Raw genomic sequence first — 16,309 nt, forward strand, 5'->3', positions numbered from 1 at the left:
TGTGCATCCATGTTTCTCTAAGGTACCCATGGGCACAAGTCACCTATACAAGCAGGAGACTCAGTCTTGTCGACTGGACGGTAAATGGAAGCTTCCAGAACACTTCCAGATTTCTGAGTTGCATCTTTTAACCAATGGTTTTTTGATTTCTTATCAAAATATAAGCCACAGAATTTTAGGCCATTTGCCTTGCTTGCCTGCAATAAAACAAGCAAGAACCGTATCGAACCCAGTAAATATAATGCGGAAATCTCACATAATTCTCCAATCTCAAAGATGTTCAATTTATTATATACTTAACCATTTTTTATGAAAACAGAAGGCCACTGTGCCTGATTCCGTGTGAAAGATGCATCTGCCCATCACCGCGACGGTCCCACCTGCAGGCTGTTTTCCACACCAGTAAGCACAAGTAGCAAGACAGCCACTGGCTCAAGTTCTCCCAAGGACTAAAGCCACATGGGCTCAGTCTTCCGATTGTTTAGCTCCTTGTCTGGCTAATCTATCCGCTTCTTCATTGCCTATAAATCCCGAATGACCAGGAACGTGCATCTGTTAAGATAAATGTTTCCCTTTTATTTTTACTCATCTTTACATAAGCAACACATGACTATATTCTCACCACAAAAAACCATTCAGAACAGACTGCACAGCGTAAGCTCAACTTCGATGCTCCTCTCCCCAAACGTGATCCTCAACAGCACGCTGTTGATTCTTCATGCGTTTATGCAACGGATGTATTTACAAACATTCCATTTTGTTTTTCTACAAATTGGATTTTACCGTTCATATTGCTATTTCCTCCCCCACTTATCAATGGGACTTGATAAGCTTTCCAGGCAAAACACATGTATGTACAGATGGGTGGATATGTATGCAACACACACACACGCTTCCCTTGCAGTGCTGTCAGAAAAAATAATGTACTTATTTACTGTCTACATTTACGGTGCCAAAGCAAATTTACACATCAGGCTACCAAACTGTTATCAGTGGTTCCGGGAAGGCAGAACAAGGCAGGGTTGAGACAATGGTTGCAGTTTAATTTGTTCTGTATTGCTTAAAAAACACTTTTTAATAAACACGATCTATAATTTTAAAAAATGCTTCCATCTTGGAATAAAAGCTCTATTACCAAGGCTTTAATCACACAACCTTACTATTGTTTGAAACAAAATACACTGATAGTTTTATTTAACATTATGATGCATGCCAAAGAAACGAACAGGGTGACATGCAGCTGTCATAGTAATGTCATGTGCCCAGGTTGGGTGTTAGTTTGTGTTCTTAACAAAATGTAAGTTTCGTAGAACATCCCTCAAACCACACTGCCTATGTATTCTATGCCTAGTGATACTCTCACTAAAATTGTATTACTTGTGGTTGCAGTGAGCCGAGATTGCGCCATCGCACTCCAGCCTGGGCAACAGCGCGAGACTCTGTCTCAAAACAATAAATAAAAGTTTGACATGATTATTTATTTAGTTGTAAACCTTTTTATCATAAAATAAAAATATATAGGAAGTGACACAAAACAAATGTAATCCCAGTACTTTGAAAGGCCAAGACAGGTGGATCGTTTGAGGTTAAGAGTTCAAGACCAGCCTGGGTAACATGACAAAACCCCATCGCTACTAAAAATACAAACATTAACCAGGTGTGGGGGCATATGCCTGTAATCCCCGACACTTGGGAGGCTGAGGCATGAGAATTACCTGGACCCAGAAGGCAGAGGTTGCAATGAGATTACGCCATAGCCTGGTGTGACAGAGTGAGACTGTCTCAAAAACTACACCAAACCAAACCAAAAAACCGTATTCCGTATTACTTGTATGATAAGGGAAAGAATCAAATGTGTGTATGTGGGTGGGTTTGTTTTTTTGAGACAGGGTCTTGCTCTGTCGCCCAGGCTAGAGTACAGCGGTACAATCTTGGCTCACTGCAACCTCGACCTCCCCAGCTCAAGTCATCCTCCCACCTCAGCATCCTGAGTAGACTACAGGCATGCACCACTACACCAGGCTAATTTTTTATTTTTTCTAGAAACAGAGTCTCACTATGTTATCCAGGCTGGTCTTGAACTTCTAGGCTCAAGAAGTCAGCCCATTTGGGCCTCCTAAAGTGCTGGATTACAGGTGTGAACCATTGTGCCCAGCCTCAAATAGTTTTATGTCTTTGAGACGGAGTCTTGGAGTCTCATATCGTTGCTCAGACTGGAGTGCAGTGGTGCGACCTCGGCTCACTGCAATCTCCGCCTCCCGGTTCAAGTGATTCTCCTGCCTCAGCCTCCTGAGTAGCTGGGACTACAGGCGCACACCACCATGCCTGGCTAATTTTTGTATTTTTTAATAGAGATGGGGTTTCACCATACTGGCCAGGCTGGTCTTGAACTCCTGACCTCGTGATCCACCCACCTCAGCCTCCCAAACTGCTGGGATTACAGGCATGAGAAACTGTGCCCGGCCTCAAATATGTTTTAATATACATTATGATACTAATTTCATGGAAATTGTTATGTCATGAAACCACTTACATAAACCATTAATCTCTAGTAAACTTAGCTTATTTGGTCATAATAGCCATAAGACATGGACATTTAAGATACTCACCCACTGAATGTCCATCCCCTGGGTGAGCCTCTCCAGTGCCACAAAGTCCTCCTTGTTGATCACCTCCTTCCCTGCACTTGTCTTCCACCCATTTTCCTTCCAACTTTGAACCCAGTTAGTTATACCTACAAAAATGCATGATCACTGGTGAGTCAATCTTGAGAGTCCTGCCTTTTTCACCTCCTTAGTCTTACCTCTTATAACTGATCCCACTGGTATTCTGAGTCACCATCCTTGACTCTTCACTTCCTTAGCTGGCCTCAGTGCTTTACCCTTTGGCACAGCCTGAAATACCCCCTTCTCTTCCCTTTCCCCTAACTTGTATTCTACCTACAGCTGTCAGCTTAAGATGTCATTTTTCCCAGGAGCCTTCCCCAGTCTCATAAGCATCCCCTACATGCTCCTATTCAGGGCATTTCCCAAAGAAGCAGTCAACACGCCATCTTAAGTGACTTATACACACACAGACTAGAAGTAACACTAGAGCAGAGCCACTTCCACTTCTGACTGCGTCTTCAGTGCCTGGCAAAGAAATAAGCATGTGGAAAACATCAGAGCAGCAGAAGGGAGACTCCAAAATCCTCACTCTTTGCTTGATACCTGACACACCAATGTCATCCATCCCCCTCAACGTTCCCATTTGGGTCCTGCCCTGTTATAACACCTCCTACCAATTTCCCTTCACAGTTCCTGGAAAAACAGAAGAAATCAAATGTGAAAGCTTACCGTTTATAGTAAACATGCTGTCTGTATACAGAACCAGTTTACTGATGCTTTGAGCCTTTGCTTGTTCAATGGCTTTGCAGGCTGCCTTGAAAAGACAAGTCGATAGTCATGCTACAGAAAATGTTCAACTCTGACATTACTGAAGTTCAAAAGTACTTCAAAATGGACACATGCCCTCTGTACTGTGATGACTGTATTCTCTGTATGAAACACTATACATACAATGCTCCTGTGCAGACATCTATCTGAAGTAAGTTTCTAGAATTTTTCTACAAAATTCCTATTTTTCAAAATTGCTATTAAACCAAAGTCTCTTCTTCAAATATCTTGTACATATAAGTAAAAAAAAAAAAAGAATTAGTTTATAAGTTCATACTCAATGCTCAAAAATGAGAGGCTTAAATGTATCTGATAACTTACATGAATTTCTGCTCTTTGGTTTGTCTGTCGCCCAGGAAGTCTAATGCCTACATTTCTGTTTCAAAACAGTACAAAAGAAAATAAAATTATAAAGTGAATTCTCAAAGTGATTCTTCTTACTGGATAACAAACTAGTGTATATTCTTATTTGAAATATAAAAGTATCACATAAAAATCAAACTAACAGAGAGACTCCCAGAAGCAGAGAGGAGCAAACAGGTTTCCAACTCGGGCACGTTCTGACTCTCATTGGTTCCACTAGGGCAGAGGAAGTAAGAGCTAGTTATCTGTGGACCCTGAGTTGGGCCCTATGGCTGCAGCAGAAAGAATCCCAGGAGAAAACTCAGGAAGAAGAATGGACAGTGAGATTTCAGACTCCAGGAAGTAAAACAGGAAAATGAAATCAAGGAACCAGAAAAAACCCTCAGACAAGTTATTTAAAATTTGGGGTCACCAGGAGATCCAGTGTTTCCTAAAAGAATGAGCAATTTTTGGGCCAGGCGTGGTGGCTCACACCTGTAATCCCAGCACTTTGGGAGGACAAGGTGGGAGGAGCGTGTGAGCCCACAAATTTGAGAACAGCCTGGACAACATAGTGAGACCTCATCTCTACTCAAAAAAATTAAAAAAAATTAGCTGGGCATGGTGGTGTGGACCTATAGTCCCAGTCACTCAGGAGGCTGAGGCAGAAGGATTACTTGAGCCTGGGAGTTTGAGGCTGCAGTGAGCTATGATCATGCTACTGCACTCCAGCCTGGGCAACAGAGTGATACCCTGTCTCATTAATAAATAATAACAAGCAAACAAAAAAGAATGGGCATTTTTTAAATGCAAAGAGTTGAGGCAGAAGAATAATAAATGGTCTAAAGCAGGGGTCCCCAACCCCCAGGCCATGTACTGGTACCAGTCTGTGGCCTAAGAACCAGACTGCACAGCAGGAGAGAGGTGGGCAAGCCAGCAAAGCTTCATCAGTGTTTACAGCCACTCCCCATCACTCACGTTAACACCTGAGCTCAGCCTCCTGTCAGATTGGCAGTGGCATTAGATTTGCACAGGAGCATGAACCCTACCTTGAACTGTGCACGCAAGGGATCTGGGTTACGCACTCCTTATGAAAATCTACTGCCTGATGATCTATCACTGTCCCATCACCCCAGATGGGACCGTCTAACTGCAGGGAAACAAGTTCACGGCTCCTAGTGATTCTATATTATGGCAAGTTGTAAAATTCTTTCATTATATATTACAATGTAATAATAATAAAGTACACAATCAACGTAATATGCTTGAATCATCCCAAAACCATCCTTCCGCCCCATGCCCTGTGGAAAAATCGTCTTCCACAAAACTGACCCCTGGTGCCAAAAAGGTTGGAGATTGCTGGTCTAAAGCAAGTGCCCAGCATCTCAAACACAGGCACAGAAAGAAGAGCTGGTAACAATGTCCCCAGACGGGAAGTCTGCAGGATTCCTCCTGAACTGCCCACGAGGCCAACCTGAGGCCCAGGAGCCTCCATGGCCCCGTGCTTCCAAAGAGGCCACACACAGGATTCTGGATACAGACAAACAGACAATGTCTGTCCTTCCAGCTTCTGAGAACCAGCCCCAGGTCTGTGCCATCCCATTTGCTTTGAGGCGCATCTCCCAGCCCAGCCACGATCTCCACAGAGGATCCTCAGTATCCAGACGGTACCCCTAGAACACGAACCCTCTGTGGTCAGCTCTAGGTATGTTTCCTGCCATACTCCCAGTAGCCCCAGCAGAAACAGAAGCAGCTGATGTCTTCTGACTCTGATCCAAATCCTCAACTTACAGACAATTAGAACCTAGATCTTGATTCTGTATGAAAGACCACAGAATAGCAACTGTATACACTGGGGTACAACCCCATCCTCTCCCAGCCCAGTGTGATGAGGGTAAAACATGAAATCGATGAGGGGAAAAAAAAAACCAAACCCACAATATTAACACTTTGTTGAAAAACACCATGGTATGGTATCGTAGAAGGAACACTGGACCAGAAGTCAGAAGTCAGGCGTGAAGCTGAATTTCTGGACCTGAGAGGCACTGGCATGTATCCTGGGCAAGTGCTAAGCCCACGGATACTCAGTGGGACCCACGCTTGCCTCCTCTTCCAGGGTTCCAAGCTAAAATGAAATGGTAACGTGAAAGAAAGTAAAAGAGCTTTGTAAACTGTACAGTGCAACAGAAATGTAAAGTGGTATTATTATGGAACAATTACATCAAATCTGCCTCACTGCGTTCGTGGGCACAGGTAAATACTGGAGAATGCAGGTCGGCATTGGTGCATGGTGATTTCGCAGGGCTGAAATCCCTTCTCTACGCTGAATCTTACGGCTACACGGCTACCCACTACAGTTCAAGTTCATTCACATCCACGGGCTACGTGTGTTTGGACAATCGCACTTCACTTCACCCTGTGTGCCTTTTGAAACACAAAGCATCACCTCGAAGACAGTCTGCTGATGTGACGACTTCCAAGTCCGGAGACTGCCCCCTTGTGCATGCCTCCCAAGACCATCTCCCAGTGTGCCATGTGACTCCGGAGTTAAGAGGAAGTGAGGTCACTTGGTGTAAAAGCTTATCAGCAAGACTAAGCTACTAAAAACCTCCAAGAAGTAAAGGAGGAAATGAAATCAAGGAACTAAAAAATCCTTAGACAAGTTATTTAAAATGGGGGTCACCAGGAGATCCAGTTTCCTACAAGAATGAGCAATTTTTGGGCCGGGGTGGTGGCTCACACCTGTGATCTCGGTGCTTTGGGAGGACAAGGTGGGAGGATCGTGTGAGCCCAGATATTTGAGCCCAGCCTGAGCTACATAGTGAGACCTCATCTCTACTAAAAAAAACACTCCTCTTGGGGGGCTGAGGCGGGCAGATCACTAGGTCAGAAGATCGAGACCATCCTGGCTAACACGGTGAAACCCCGTCTCTACTAAAAATACAAAAGATTCACCGGGTGTGGTGGCAGGTGCCTGTAGTCCCAGCTACTCGGGAGGCTGAGGCAGGAGAATGGCGTGAACCTGAGAAGCGGAGCTTGTAGTGAGCCAAGATCGCGCCACTGCACTCTAGCCTAGGTGACAGTGAGACTCTATCTCAAAAAAAAAGACTCCTCCACACGGCAAGAAAGAAATGCCAGAGCCAGGTGTGGTGGCTCACGCCTGTACTCCCAACACTCTGAGAGGCCAAGGTGGGAGGATTACTTGAGCCCAGAAGGTTGAGGCTGCAGTGAGCTGTGTTTGTGCCACTGCGCTCCATCCTGGGCAACAGAGTGAGACCCTGTCTTAAAAAAAAAAAAAAAAAGCAAAGGAAGTAAAGCTGAGGTACCTGACACTCCGAAAAGCAATGCCGCTTAGCCCCAACACGAACCAAAGCTGCTCCTCTGCCACCCGCTGCCAGAGCTATTTATCTGCAGGTTTTCCCAATAATCAAACAATATGCAGATCCCGCCTCATCTTTTCACAAGTTGTGGAACATGATTCAGTAAAACTCTGCTTGCTTTGTTTACTTACAAAGGATGGCCCGGCCCCCAGTAAACGCCGATTCCCGCTCGAGGCCTTCTACGCCCATTACTGGAGCAGCAGCCATCAGTGTAGACGACAACAAAGTCTCCTGTGGGAAAAGGGAAGTAAACACTGCTGGGCTGACTTTACTAAAAACTGAAATTCACCTCAAAGATCTCCTAGGTCGAGTCAGCAGTTTAACTCGAGAGGGTATTTGACAGTGCTGCAGACGCTTTCTCTCCGGGAAAACAGGCTCAATTCCTTACAAGGGGGCACCTAACATTGATGCTTGGAATCCACTTACATTTTGAGCTTGTAGGCCAGGCAAGTTCAGGGTGAAGGCAGGCACTTTGTAAAACTAGAGCCTGCTGCAGTAAGAACTACTGTTCACACCCCCACTGAGGGTTCAAAGGCCAATGACTCTGTCTCCACGGCAGGGTCACCTTCACTGCCAGAGACAAGCAGTGCCTCAGCGTGACGGTGCCCCTGCCTGCCTGCCGGAGGGCTCAGTCTCCTGAGCAGCGCTGGTCTAATTTCTTCCCTGGTATATTTGCTGCTAGTTAAGTTCCTGTCTTTGCTTCTTTCCCTCTTGATAGAGGGTGTGATTGACACACCAATGCTGTAAAGAACAAGGTAAAAAAGGACTGATGGGGGCACTTTCAGGCCACTGGTGACCAGGACACTTCAGCAGTGTGGGGGGAGCAAAGGTCAGGCCGCAAAGTGTTAAAAGAGCTGGGCGAGAGGGCAAAGAGGTGACATGCGCAGGAAGTGGAAGTACGCGTCCGAAGGATGGCAAACTGAGCTCAGTGGCGGCGAAGGGGCAGGGATGGGGACGCGCTCCTCACAGGAGCGGGGCTGAGAGCCAAGGGGAGTGTGGGTGTCGGGCAAGGCTCCTCAGTTCAGCTGGGACTTGACTGTATCAGCATGATGACAAACTTGCCGCCCAGCCACGGAACTGTCTCAGGAGCCAGCACCTGCCACCCACCATGTTCCAGGCCACCAAGCCTCCAGCAATGGTCAGTGCCTGGAAACGGCTCATCTCCCCGTGACTCCACAAATCTTTGCTTCAATTCCTACCAGTAAATCACCAAATAAAGAATATTTGTTTGATCTTTTTTTACATAACTGCAAAACGTATCTATAAATAATACAGCTTGGCAAAACATTTTCTACTGGTTTCCCTTGAATTAAATTAGAACCTATAAAATATACTGATTTATATTTTTTAATGCTACTTATTTCTATTTTCTGCTCATATGTGTAAAAGACACAAAGGAGACTTCTATTCTGTGAGTCACTAAATACATACAACTGATTCCTGGAGTGAAAGGTAGCAGAAAAGTTCACTACCACCTTGCTTCTCAGGATAAAACAGAATCTGTTTTCCAAAGATTGAGTAGGAAAGGTTAAAATGCTGCTGCTAATCAATTGCAACAAGCAGCGGCATGCGGGGTGTTTCTTATTTGAAAAAGCTGGAGTCTTCACATTTTATCTTAATAACGTTAAGTACTGCATGCACAGGGAGCACTAAGATTTCAGAAGATTACAGTTGTTCATTTACATGTAAGGGTTTTCCTAAGAACATCCAAAGGTTTAATTCTGCACCACTTGATCAATCATAAAATAATGTCCTTAGTGATTTCTAAATAATCTTTACACATAAGAATGAGCTGATGATAAACATCAGCTCAAACTCTCCCCATTAAGTGGGAAACACCTTTTACACATAACATGCTCATCATGGTTATATATTAAAATTTGAAAACCAAAGGAAGATGTACCCATGTAGGAAAACGTGTCTCTGCTAACTGGAGGCGCCGGCTCCAGGCTCGGCTTCATGAACTTTGCATACCGCTCTGCACTTTCATCTCCATCTCCAACCAGTGGCTCACGAAGTCGCTTGCTGGCTTTTGTCTGCAATTCTCGTCCATGTTGATTTTCCTGCCCTGAAAGACAGAGTCCACTCATGAGCTGGAAACAATGAACATAACACGAAATGCTAGAGAACGAAGACATTCAGTCTTAAGTTATTTAGTATCATTAAATCAGACTTAAAAACACCCTCTGTATGTGGCCCTACAACGAGCTGAACGAGGCAATGACCCCCTCCACGCCACCGCAACCCCCCCCACGCCGCCCCAACCCCCCTCCACGCCACCTCAGACTTACAAGGGAATGACCCCATTCACACCATCTCAGACTTTGATACTCTGAGAAATAATTCTAAATTTTTCAAGATAAGTTTGGTAAAGACAACGTGAAGACAATAGCAAGGCTTCTGCTGAACGTAAAATCTGGTTGGTTGGGTGCGGTGGCTCACACCTATAATCCAAGCACTTTGGGAGGCCAAGGTGGGCAGATCACCTGAGGCTGGGAGCTCGAGACCAGCCTGACCAACATGGAGAAACCCCATCTCTACTAAAAATACAAAATTAGGCAGGAGTGGTGGCGCATGCCTGTAATCCCAGCTACTTGGGAGGCTGAGGCAGGAGAATTGCCTGAACCCGGGAGGCGGACATTGCAGTGAGCCAAGATCGCGCCATTGCACTCCAGCCTGGACAACAAGAGTGACATGATATTCTGTCTCAAAGAAAAAAAAAAAGAAAGTAAAGTGTGGTTTTGATGGAGATAATGATACCAAGGGTTCTTGACCCTTTAGGGATCACGGACAGTTCGAAATCAAAGGGGCTCTTTCTCCAGGAAAAACATGGCCCAAAATTGTGTATATAACATGAGTGGTGTTGCTGGGCACAGTGGTGCATGCCTACAGTTTCAGCTACTTGGGAGGCTGATATACGAGTATCACTTGAGCCCGGGAGTTTGAGTCCAACCTGGCCAACATAATGAGACTCCTTTGCTTAAAAATAAATAAATCTAAGAAAAGATGAGTCATGTCCATGGTTCAGCCCTTCCCCGCCTCAAATACAACTACATGCACACTAAATTTAGAACCTCTAGGTGGGCTTAGAGGGTACAGGTTAGTCTAGCTTTAATAAACAGATAATGGGACATATTAAGAAAGGGAAACAGGGCTGAGAGGCCGAGGCGGGCAGATCATTTGCGGTCAGGAGTTCAAGACCAGCCTGGTCAACACGGTAAAATCTCGTCTCTACTAATACAAAAATTAGCCGGGCATGGTGGCGCATGCCTGTAATCCCAGCTACTTGGAGGGCTGAGGCAGGAGAATGGCATGAACCTGGGAGGCAGAGGTTGCAGTGAGCCGAGATCATGCCACAGCACTCCAGCCCAGCCTGGGCAACAGACTGAGACTCCATCTCAAAAAAAGAAGGAAACAGAGACCAGAAACTAAAAGGAAGCAACTGGGTCTCTTCAGGGGCAGTACTCTCGCAGTTCTTCTTTTGCAACAAAGTTTTTCTTCAGGGTGGCCTCAAGGTTAATCCCAAATAGATTTTTCTTTTTTTTTTGAGATGGAGTCTTGCTCTGTGCCCAGGCTGGAGTACAGTGGCGCGATCTCAGCTCACTGAAACTTCCGCCTCCCTGGTTCAAGCAGTTCTCTGCCGCAGCCTCCCAAGTAGCTGGGATTACAGGCACCCGCCACCACGCCTGGCTAATTTTTTTTTTGTATTTTTAGTAGAGATGGGGTTTCACCATCTTGGCCACGCTGGTCTTGAACTCCTGACCTTGTGATCCACCTGCCTTGGCCTCCCAAAATGCTGGGATTACAGGCGTGAGTCACCGCGCCCCGTCCCAAAGAGATTCTTCATACCACCTCAGGGTTATGTGGGAAGGCCCCACATCTCACTCACCGGGTAATACTATGGAAACTGAAGCAGAACCACTAAATTAGGCCAGGACTCAAAACACCAGAGTTTCAACTTGTGCCATACCTTTTATCAGCTGCGAACTCCGTCAACTGAATTAAACCCTCTGGGCTTCTGTAAAATGAGGCCCTGGGCTAGATGATCTGAAATGACTTTTCCCACACACTATCATTTTATGGTGTGAAAATAAGGATGCAGGAGCAACCACCTACCTGCAAACTAACAACCCTAAGCCAACACTACAGGATTCGCCTCCAGCTCTCAACTCCTAAACCAGGGATGAAGAAATGGGGCACAAAAAGAACACCTACGAGAAAGGAACAAGACAAATCTCCGGCCTAGTGGAGCTCCTCAACCCACACCTCTCGGAGCACTCAGGGAGCCTCGGCAACACCTGACTGTGATCGGCCCGGCGTCAGCAATGCCGGCGTTTCCACTGCCAGGTTCCATTATCACACACTCACCTCCAAAACCTGCCTCTAGGTGCTCTACTGAAGTAAACACAAATACTCCGCTCCAGGTCAAAGTGTCATTTCGTAGAACCCTAACACTGATATAAACACTGGCTTTACTTACTGTAACAGAGATGGATACTTTCTACAGAACAGACAAGACTCTGAAGGAGGAAAAAACCACACTTGTCAATTAAGTTTTACTTCACAAAATTGTAGTTTTTAAGTAAATTAACCTTAAATCAGCTTATATAAACCATAAAAACCAGCAAATAGCTCAATAATTCTAAAATAAGGATAAAAGTACTGTTAAACAAAAAACTGTCAAAGGGGCTAATGCTTTTTCTTTGATACAGATCTGAATCATTAAAGGCACTAAATCTCAATTTATAGTCCTAAGTCACTGACTAGGTGATCGCTAAAGTTTTAAGAAGCAGATTCACAAAGAACTAGCTTGCTTTAGGATTTAGAGTACTTAATAAAAACAGAAACATGGAAGAACTGAGATACAAATAAATTACTGATTGGTTAAAAACAAAAAATTCGTGAAAAGGAAAATTATGAAAAGGAAGTATCAGGAACCCAGCAAAGAAGGAAAGAGCCATATTTTCAAACCTGCCTTCTGTCTCAAACTGAGTTTTCCATCTGGTAGAAAAATGAACAGCTGTAACAGTGAGAATGCGGCTCAGCATTACTGCCTCCACTCTCCCCTAACATCCCCGTGGTGGGATCGTACAGGCTGAGAGAACTATGGGAAGAATTTATAATTTAAAGCAAGTATGACAGTGGTCCTTTCCCAAAACTAACCCCCAAGGAGATAAAGAGGGAGTACACACATGTAACAATGTGATGTTGAAGACTTATAGGAGCATCATGGCCTGACCAAGGACAGAGAAGTTTCACAATCCCTTGGACCCTCGCTGCCATCCAGATGTCTATGCTCATCCGTCACCTCCTGATCTCACCTCCGCCTTTTTTTCCCCTTCCCTTAACATAAGTCTCCAGTTCTATTAACTTAAGATGGTTCTTCAGGACATTAGTCCACCATCTTCTTGGCTTGGTGGCTCTCGGAAAAAAGTTGCCTTCCTTGCCCCAACATCTTGTCTCTCAGCTTATGGGCTGTCATGCAGGAAGCAGTAAGAACTGTCACATCGATGAGCCTTTTCCATGCGTCCTCATTCTCAAACAAACAGAACCTCCTTTAAAAGCTATTGAAGAGCGAGTGGGTGAAGCAGATGCACTGAGTGAGGGTCGCCCCTGCTTTGGAAACTAACTCTTTCGGGGCTCCCTTCTGGACATAACCTTCCTCTCTCTGAATTGTGCTTTGTCCAGGATTGTTATGATGATTCAAAGGAGCAGTTGTTCAGTGTTCAGGCATCTCAGTGGCCTCTAGAGAGGCTGTTCAAGATAAGGTAATTAAAATTATGCTCTGCTCAGTTTTAATTTGCTGTAGTAAAAAGTTTGTAAGTAACATTCATGTAAGAGCACTTCCTCAGTGTAGATCCAGAAATACTTTTAAAATCTTGTGCTCTAAAGTTGTCACCCACTCATCTGAGTCTGCATAATGGGCTTTAAACTTCAAATTATATTGGGCATTAATCTTATATTGGGCTTTAAACTTTGAATAACCATACTTTATATAACACATAAAATTGGAAGAAACTGGCCAGGCATGGTGGCTCATGCCTGGAATCCTAACACTTTGGGAGGCCAAGGCAGGTGAATCACTTGAGGTCAGGAGTTCAAGACCAGGTTGGCTGATACGGTGAAATCCCATCTCTACTAAAAAAAAAATACAAAAATTAGCCAGGTGTGGTGGCACGCACCTGTAATCCCAGCTACTCGGGAAGCTGAAGCAGGAGAATTGCTTGAACCCAGGAGGCAGAGATTGCAGTGAGCCCAGATTGCGACACTGCACTCCAGCCTGGGCAACAGAGTGAGACTCTGTCTCAGGGAAGGAAAAAACCAAAAAAATTCAGATTGTGTGACTCTGTCCTCAATAGAAAGGAAACACCACAAAGGTGCATGCCATGAAAGGACCACACTCATTCCTACAAACTGTACCCATTCAGTCCAATAACTGCAAGTTTTTTTTTTTTTTTTTTTTTGACAAGTCTCGCCCTGTCACCCAGACTAGAGTGCAGTGGCGCAATCTGGGCTCACTGCAGCCTCCACCTGCTGGGCTCAAGCAATTCTCCCGCCTCAGCCTCCGAAGTAGCTGGGATTACAGGTGCACGCCACCACGCCCGGCTAATTTTCTCATTTTAGTAGAAATGGAATTTCATCATGTTGGCCAGGCTGGACAAGTATTTTTTTTTAAAAGACAAGGAATTATGGCATAAAAGGCTGAATGGAACAGGAGAACTGAGTCCTGGCTTATCCCTAATACTGTAAGTAATACGAACCACTATTTGTAACTGCTTTCAGCAGTTCCCTAATGTGTAAAATGAAAATGATCACTCGAGGTTCTCTACATGCCTAGAGGGTAGCTATATAGATCAAATGCCATCCGGCATATGAAAGCCTTTGAATAGGTTAAAATGTCAGACTGACATGAGAGGTGACTACCTTCTGAAACATCCGGGCTTGCAGATTTCCTGACAAAGGTCCAGGCCTCATCCTCTGTGGCAAACTTCTTAAATCTGGCAGCAGGAAACCGGTCCACCTGTGCTTTGCACTCATTCCTGGAAAAGATGTGCAATGTTATTTCCTCCTTCCCTAACTTATCCCCTTTTTTGTTAAGATTCTTAAGGTTGGAAATACAGTTGTCCCTTGGTATCTGAGGGAGATGGATTCCAGGAGGTCCTCCACCCCCATCACAGATACCAACATCAGAGGATGTTTAAGTCCTTTACATAAAATGGTGTATTTGCATATAACCTACACACATCTTCTTGTATGCGTTAAATAATCTCCAGTTTATAATACCTAATACAATGTATATAGTTGTTGTACTGTCTTTTTATGGGTATTTTAAAACTGTATTCTATTTTTATTTTTTCCAAATATTTTTGATCTATGGTTAGCTGAAACCGAGGATGCAAACTGGATATGGAGGACCAATTTTAGTGTGAAAAGGGCAGAATCATGCCTTATAGTTTCATCCTGCACATCAGACTCTACACCTGGGTTCTACTGTATGCCAGCCAGCACACCAGCACCGTAAGGCTTTCGTCAAACTCAAAGCGTAACAAAATACTGGGGTCTTTGAAAAAAATATTAACCATTTCATTACAACAAAAAGGTCAACTTCTGAGATGCTTCTTCCTCAATACTATAGCTGCCCTAGAACACAGGTAACCAACTTTGATATCCTGTAGTGGGAAGAGTTCTGGTGGCAGAGGCAGAACACCTGGGCTCAAGGCCTTTCTCTGTCAGTTACGCGCCCTGGGAACTTCCTGACCACAGGAACTACACCTGCAAGTGAGAATAACCCCTCTCACCTCCAAGGGTTGTTACAAGGATCCAACTGCAAATACTGGCTTATTCGAATTTACCTTTTTAAAAAGGGAAGATTATGGCCGGGCGCGGTGGCTGAAGCCTGTAATCCCAGCACTTTGGGAGGCCGAGACGGGCGGATCACGAGGTCAGGGGATCGAGACCATCCTGGCTAGCACGGTGAAACCCCGTCTCTATTAAAAATACAAAAAAAAAAAAAACTAGCCAGGCGAGGTGGCGGGCGCCTGTAGTCCCAGCTATTCGGGAGGCTGAGGCAGGAGAATGGCGTGAACCCGGGAGGCGGAGCTTGCAGTGAGCTGAGATCCGGCCACTGCACTCCAGCCTGGGTGACATGGCGAGACTCCGTCTCAAAAAAATAAATAAAAAATAAATAAAAAAATAAAAAGGGAAGATTAGATTAGGTACTGAGTTCCAGTCCCAATTTAGCTGGTACCGAAATTCTGGTAATGGGGGTTAGTTCTCAGGACGTGTCACTTTTTGTTGTACTTTAACTGCAACAAAGATGAAGGATTAAACACAGGGTTTGTTAGGCCACCCCTAACCTGCAGGTAACGTTTCTGATATTCCAAACAAGTCTTCGGCGCGGTCCAGTCCCCGGCCGTGAGCCTCCTGGAACCCCGCCGGCCGAGCAGGAAAACGAGGCGGTCCCCCGACCACCCACAGCCACCGCGCGCGACACAGACTAGGACCGCCAGGTTCCCGCCGCCGGGGTCAGCCGAGCTCCGGCCTCCCCTCGACCCCAGCGCCGGCAGGGAGGCGCCTAGGCGGGCGGGCCACTCACCAGGTCAGAAAGACCCCGGTCTTGCGGCCCCTCCTCACGGCATAGAACATCCCGAACCCGCGAGAGCCGCAACGGCAGGACACGGCGGCCAAGGCGACTCTGTGGGCCACGAACACAAGCCAGCTCATCGCTCACTCCCGGCACCGGGAAGCATTTCCACTCCCGGCCCAGCGGCGGCGCGACCCGGCAGCGATCACCACCGCACTTCAGTCCGCGGCGCGGAAAGATGACGCACGTCTGGGCGGAGTCCTGATGAGAGCCGGGGCCTAAGGAGGGGAGGGGTCGCCGGGCGGAGCCTGGAGCCCGGTCCCCGGCGAGCCCAAACGCGTCAACTTCCTGTCGGTACTTGAAGAAGCGGGGCGAGGTCTGGGGTGGGGCGGGGCCTATGGGAGCGGGGCCTTAGGCGCACCTGACCCGGCTGAAGCCCTGAGCCCCGCAGAGGAAGGTCGAGATGGTCCGTGTGGGGCCCCTTCTCTCCCCGCCCCCAGGTCGCCGTTCGGGGGCCAAGCCCCGGCGCGCTCGGGTCACGGCGGGAAGCCCTTGAACCCCCTGGCGCC

At 46.0% G+C, this 16,309-nt stretch overlaps 1 protein-coding gene across 1 annotated transcript; it reads right to left on the reverse strand.

Moving 5' to 3' along the window:
• Window positions 1-260: 260 nt before the first annotated feature.
• Window positions 261-15,999, reverse strand: RNASEH1 (ribonuclease H1). Its single transcript, XM_023198819.3, has 8 exons — window positions 15,753-15,999; window positions 14,081-14,196; window positions 9,060-9,224; window positions 7,288-7,387; window positions 3,756-3,810; window positions 3,336-3,420; window positions 2,610-2,734; window positions 261-552 (listed from the first exon to the last, which is right to left on the reverse strand). The coding sequence occupies exons 1-8, from the start codon at window positions 15,878-15,880 to the stop codon at window positions 466-468; spliced, it is 861 nt and encodes a 286-aa protein (XP_023054587.1). The 5' UTR covers window positions 15,881-15,999; the 3' UTR covers window positions 261-465.
• Between the last annotated feature and the right edge of the window lie 310 nt (window positions 16,000-16,309).

This window comes from Piliocolobus tephrosceles, chromosome 15 (assembly GCF_002776525.5).
Source record: "Piliocolobus tephrosceles isolate RC106 chromosome 15, ASM277652v3, whole genome shotgun sequence".
Taxonomy (NCBI): Eukaryota; Metazoa; Chordata; class Mammalia; order Primates; family Cercopithecidae; genus Piliocolobus; species Piliocolobus tephrosceles.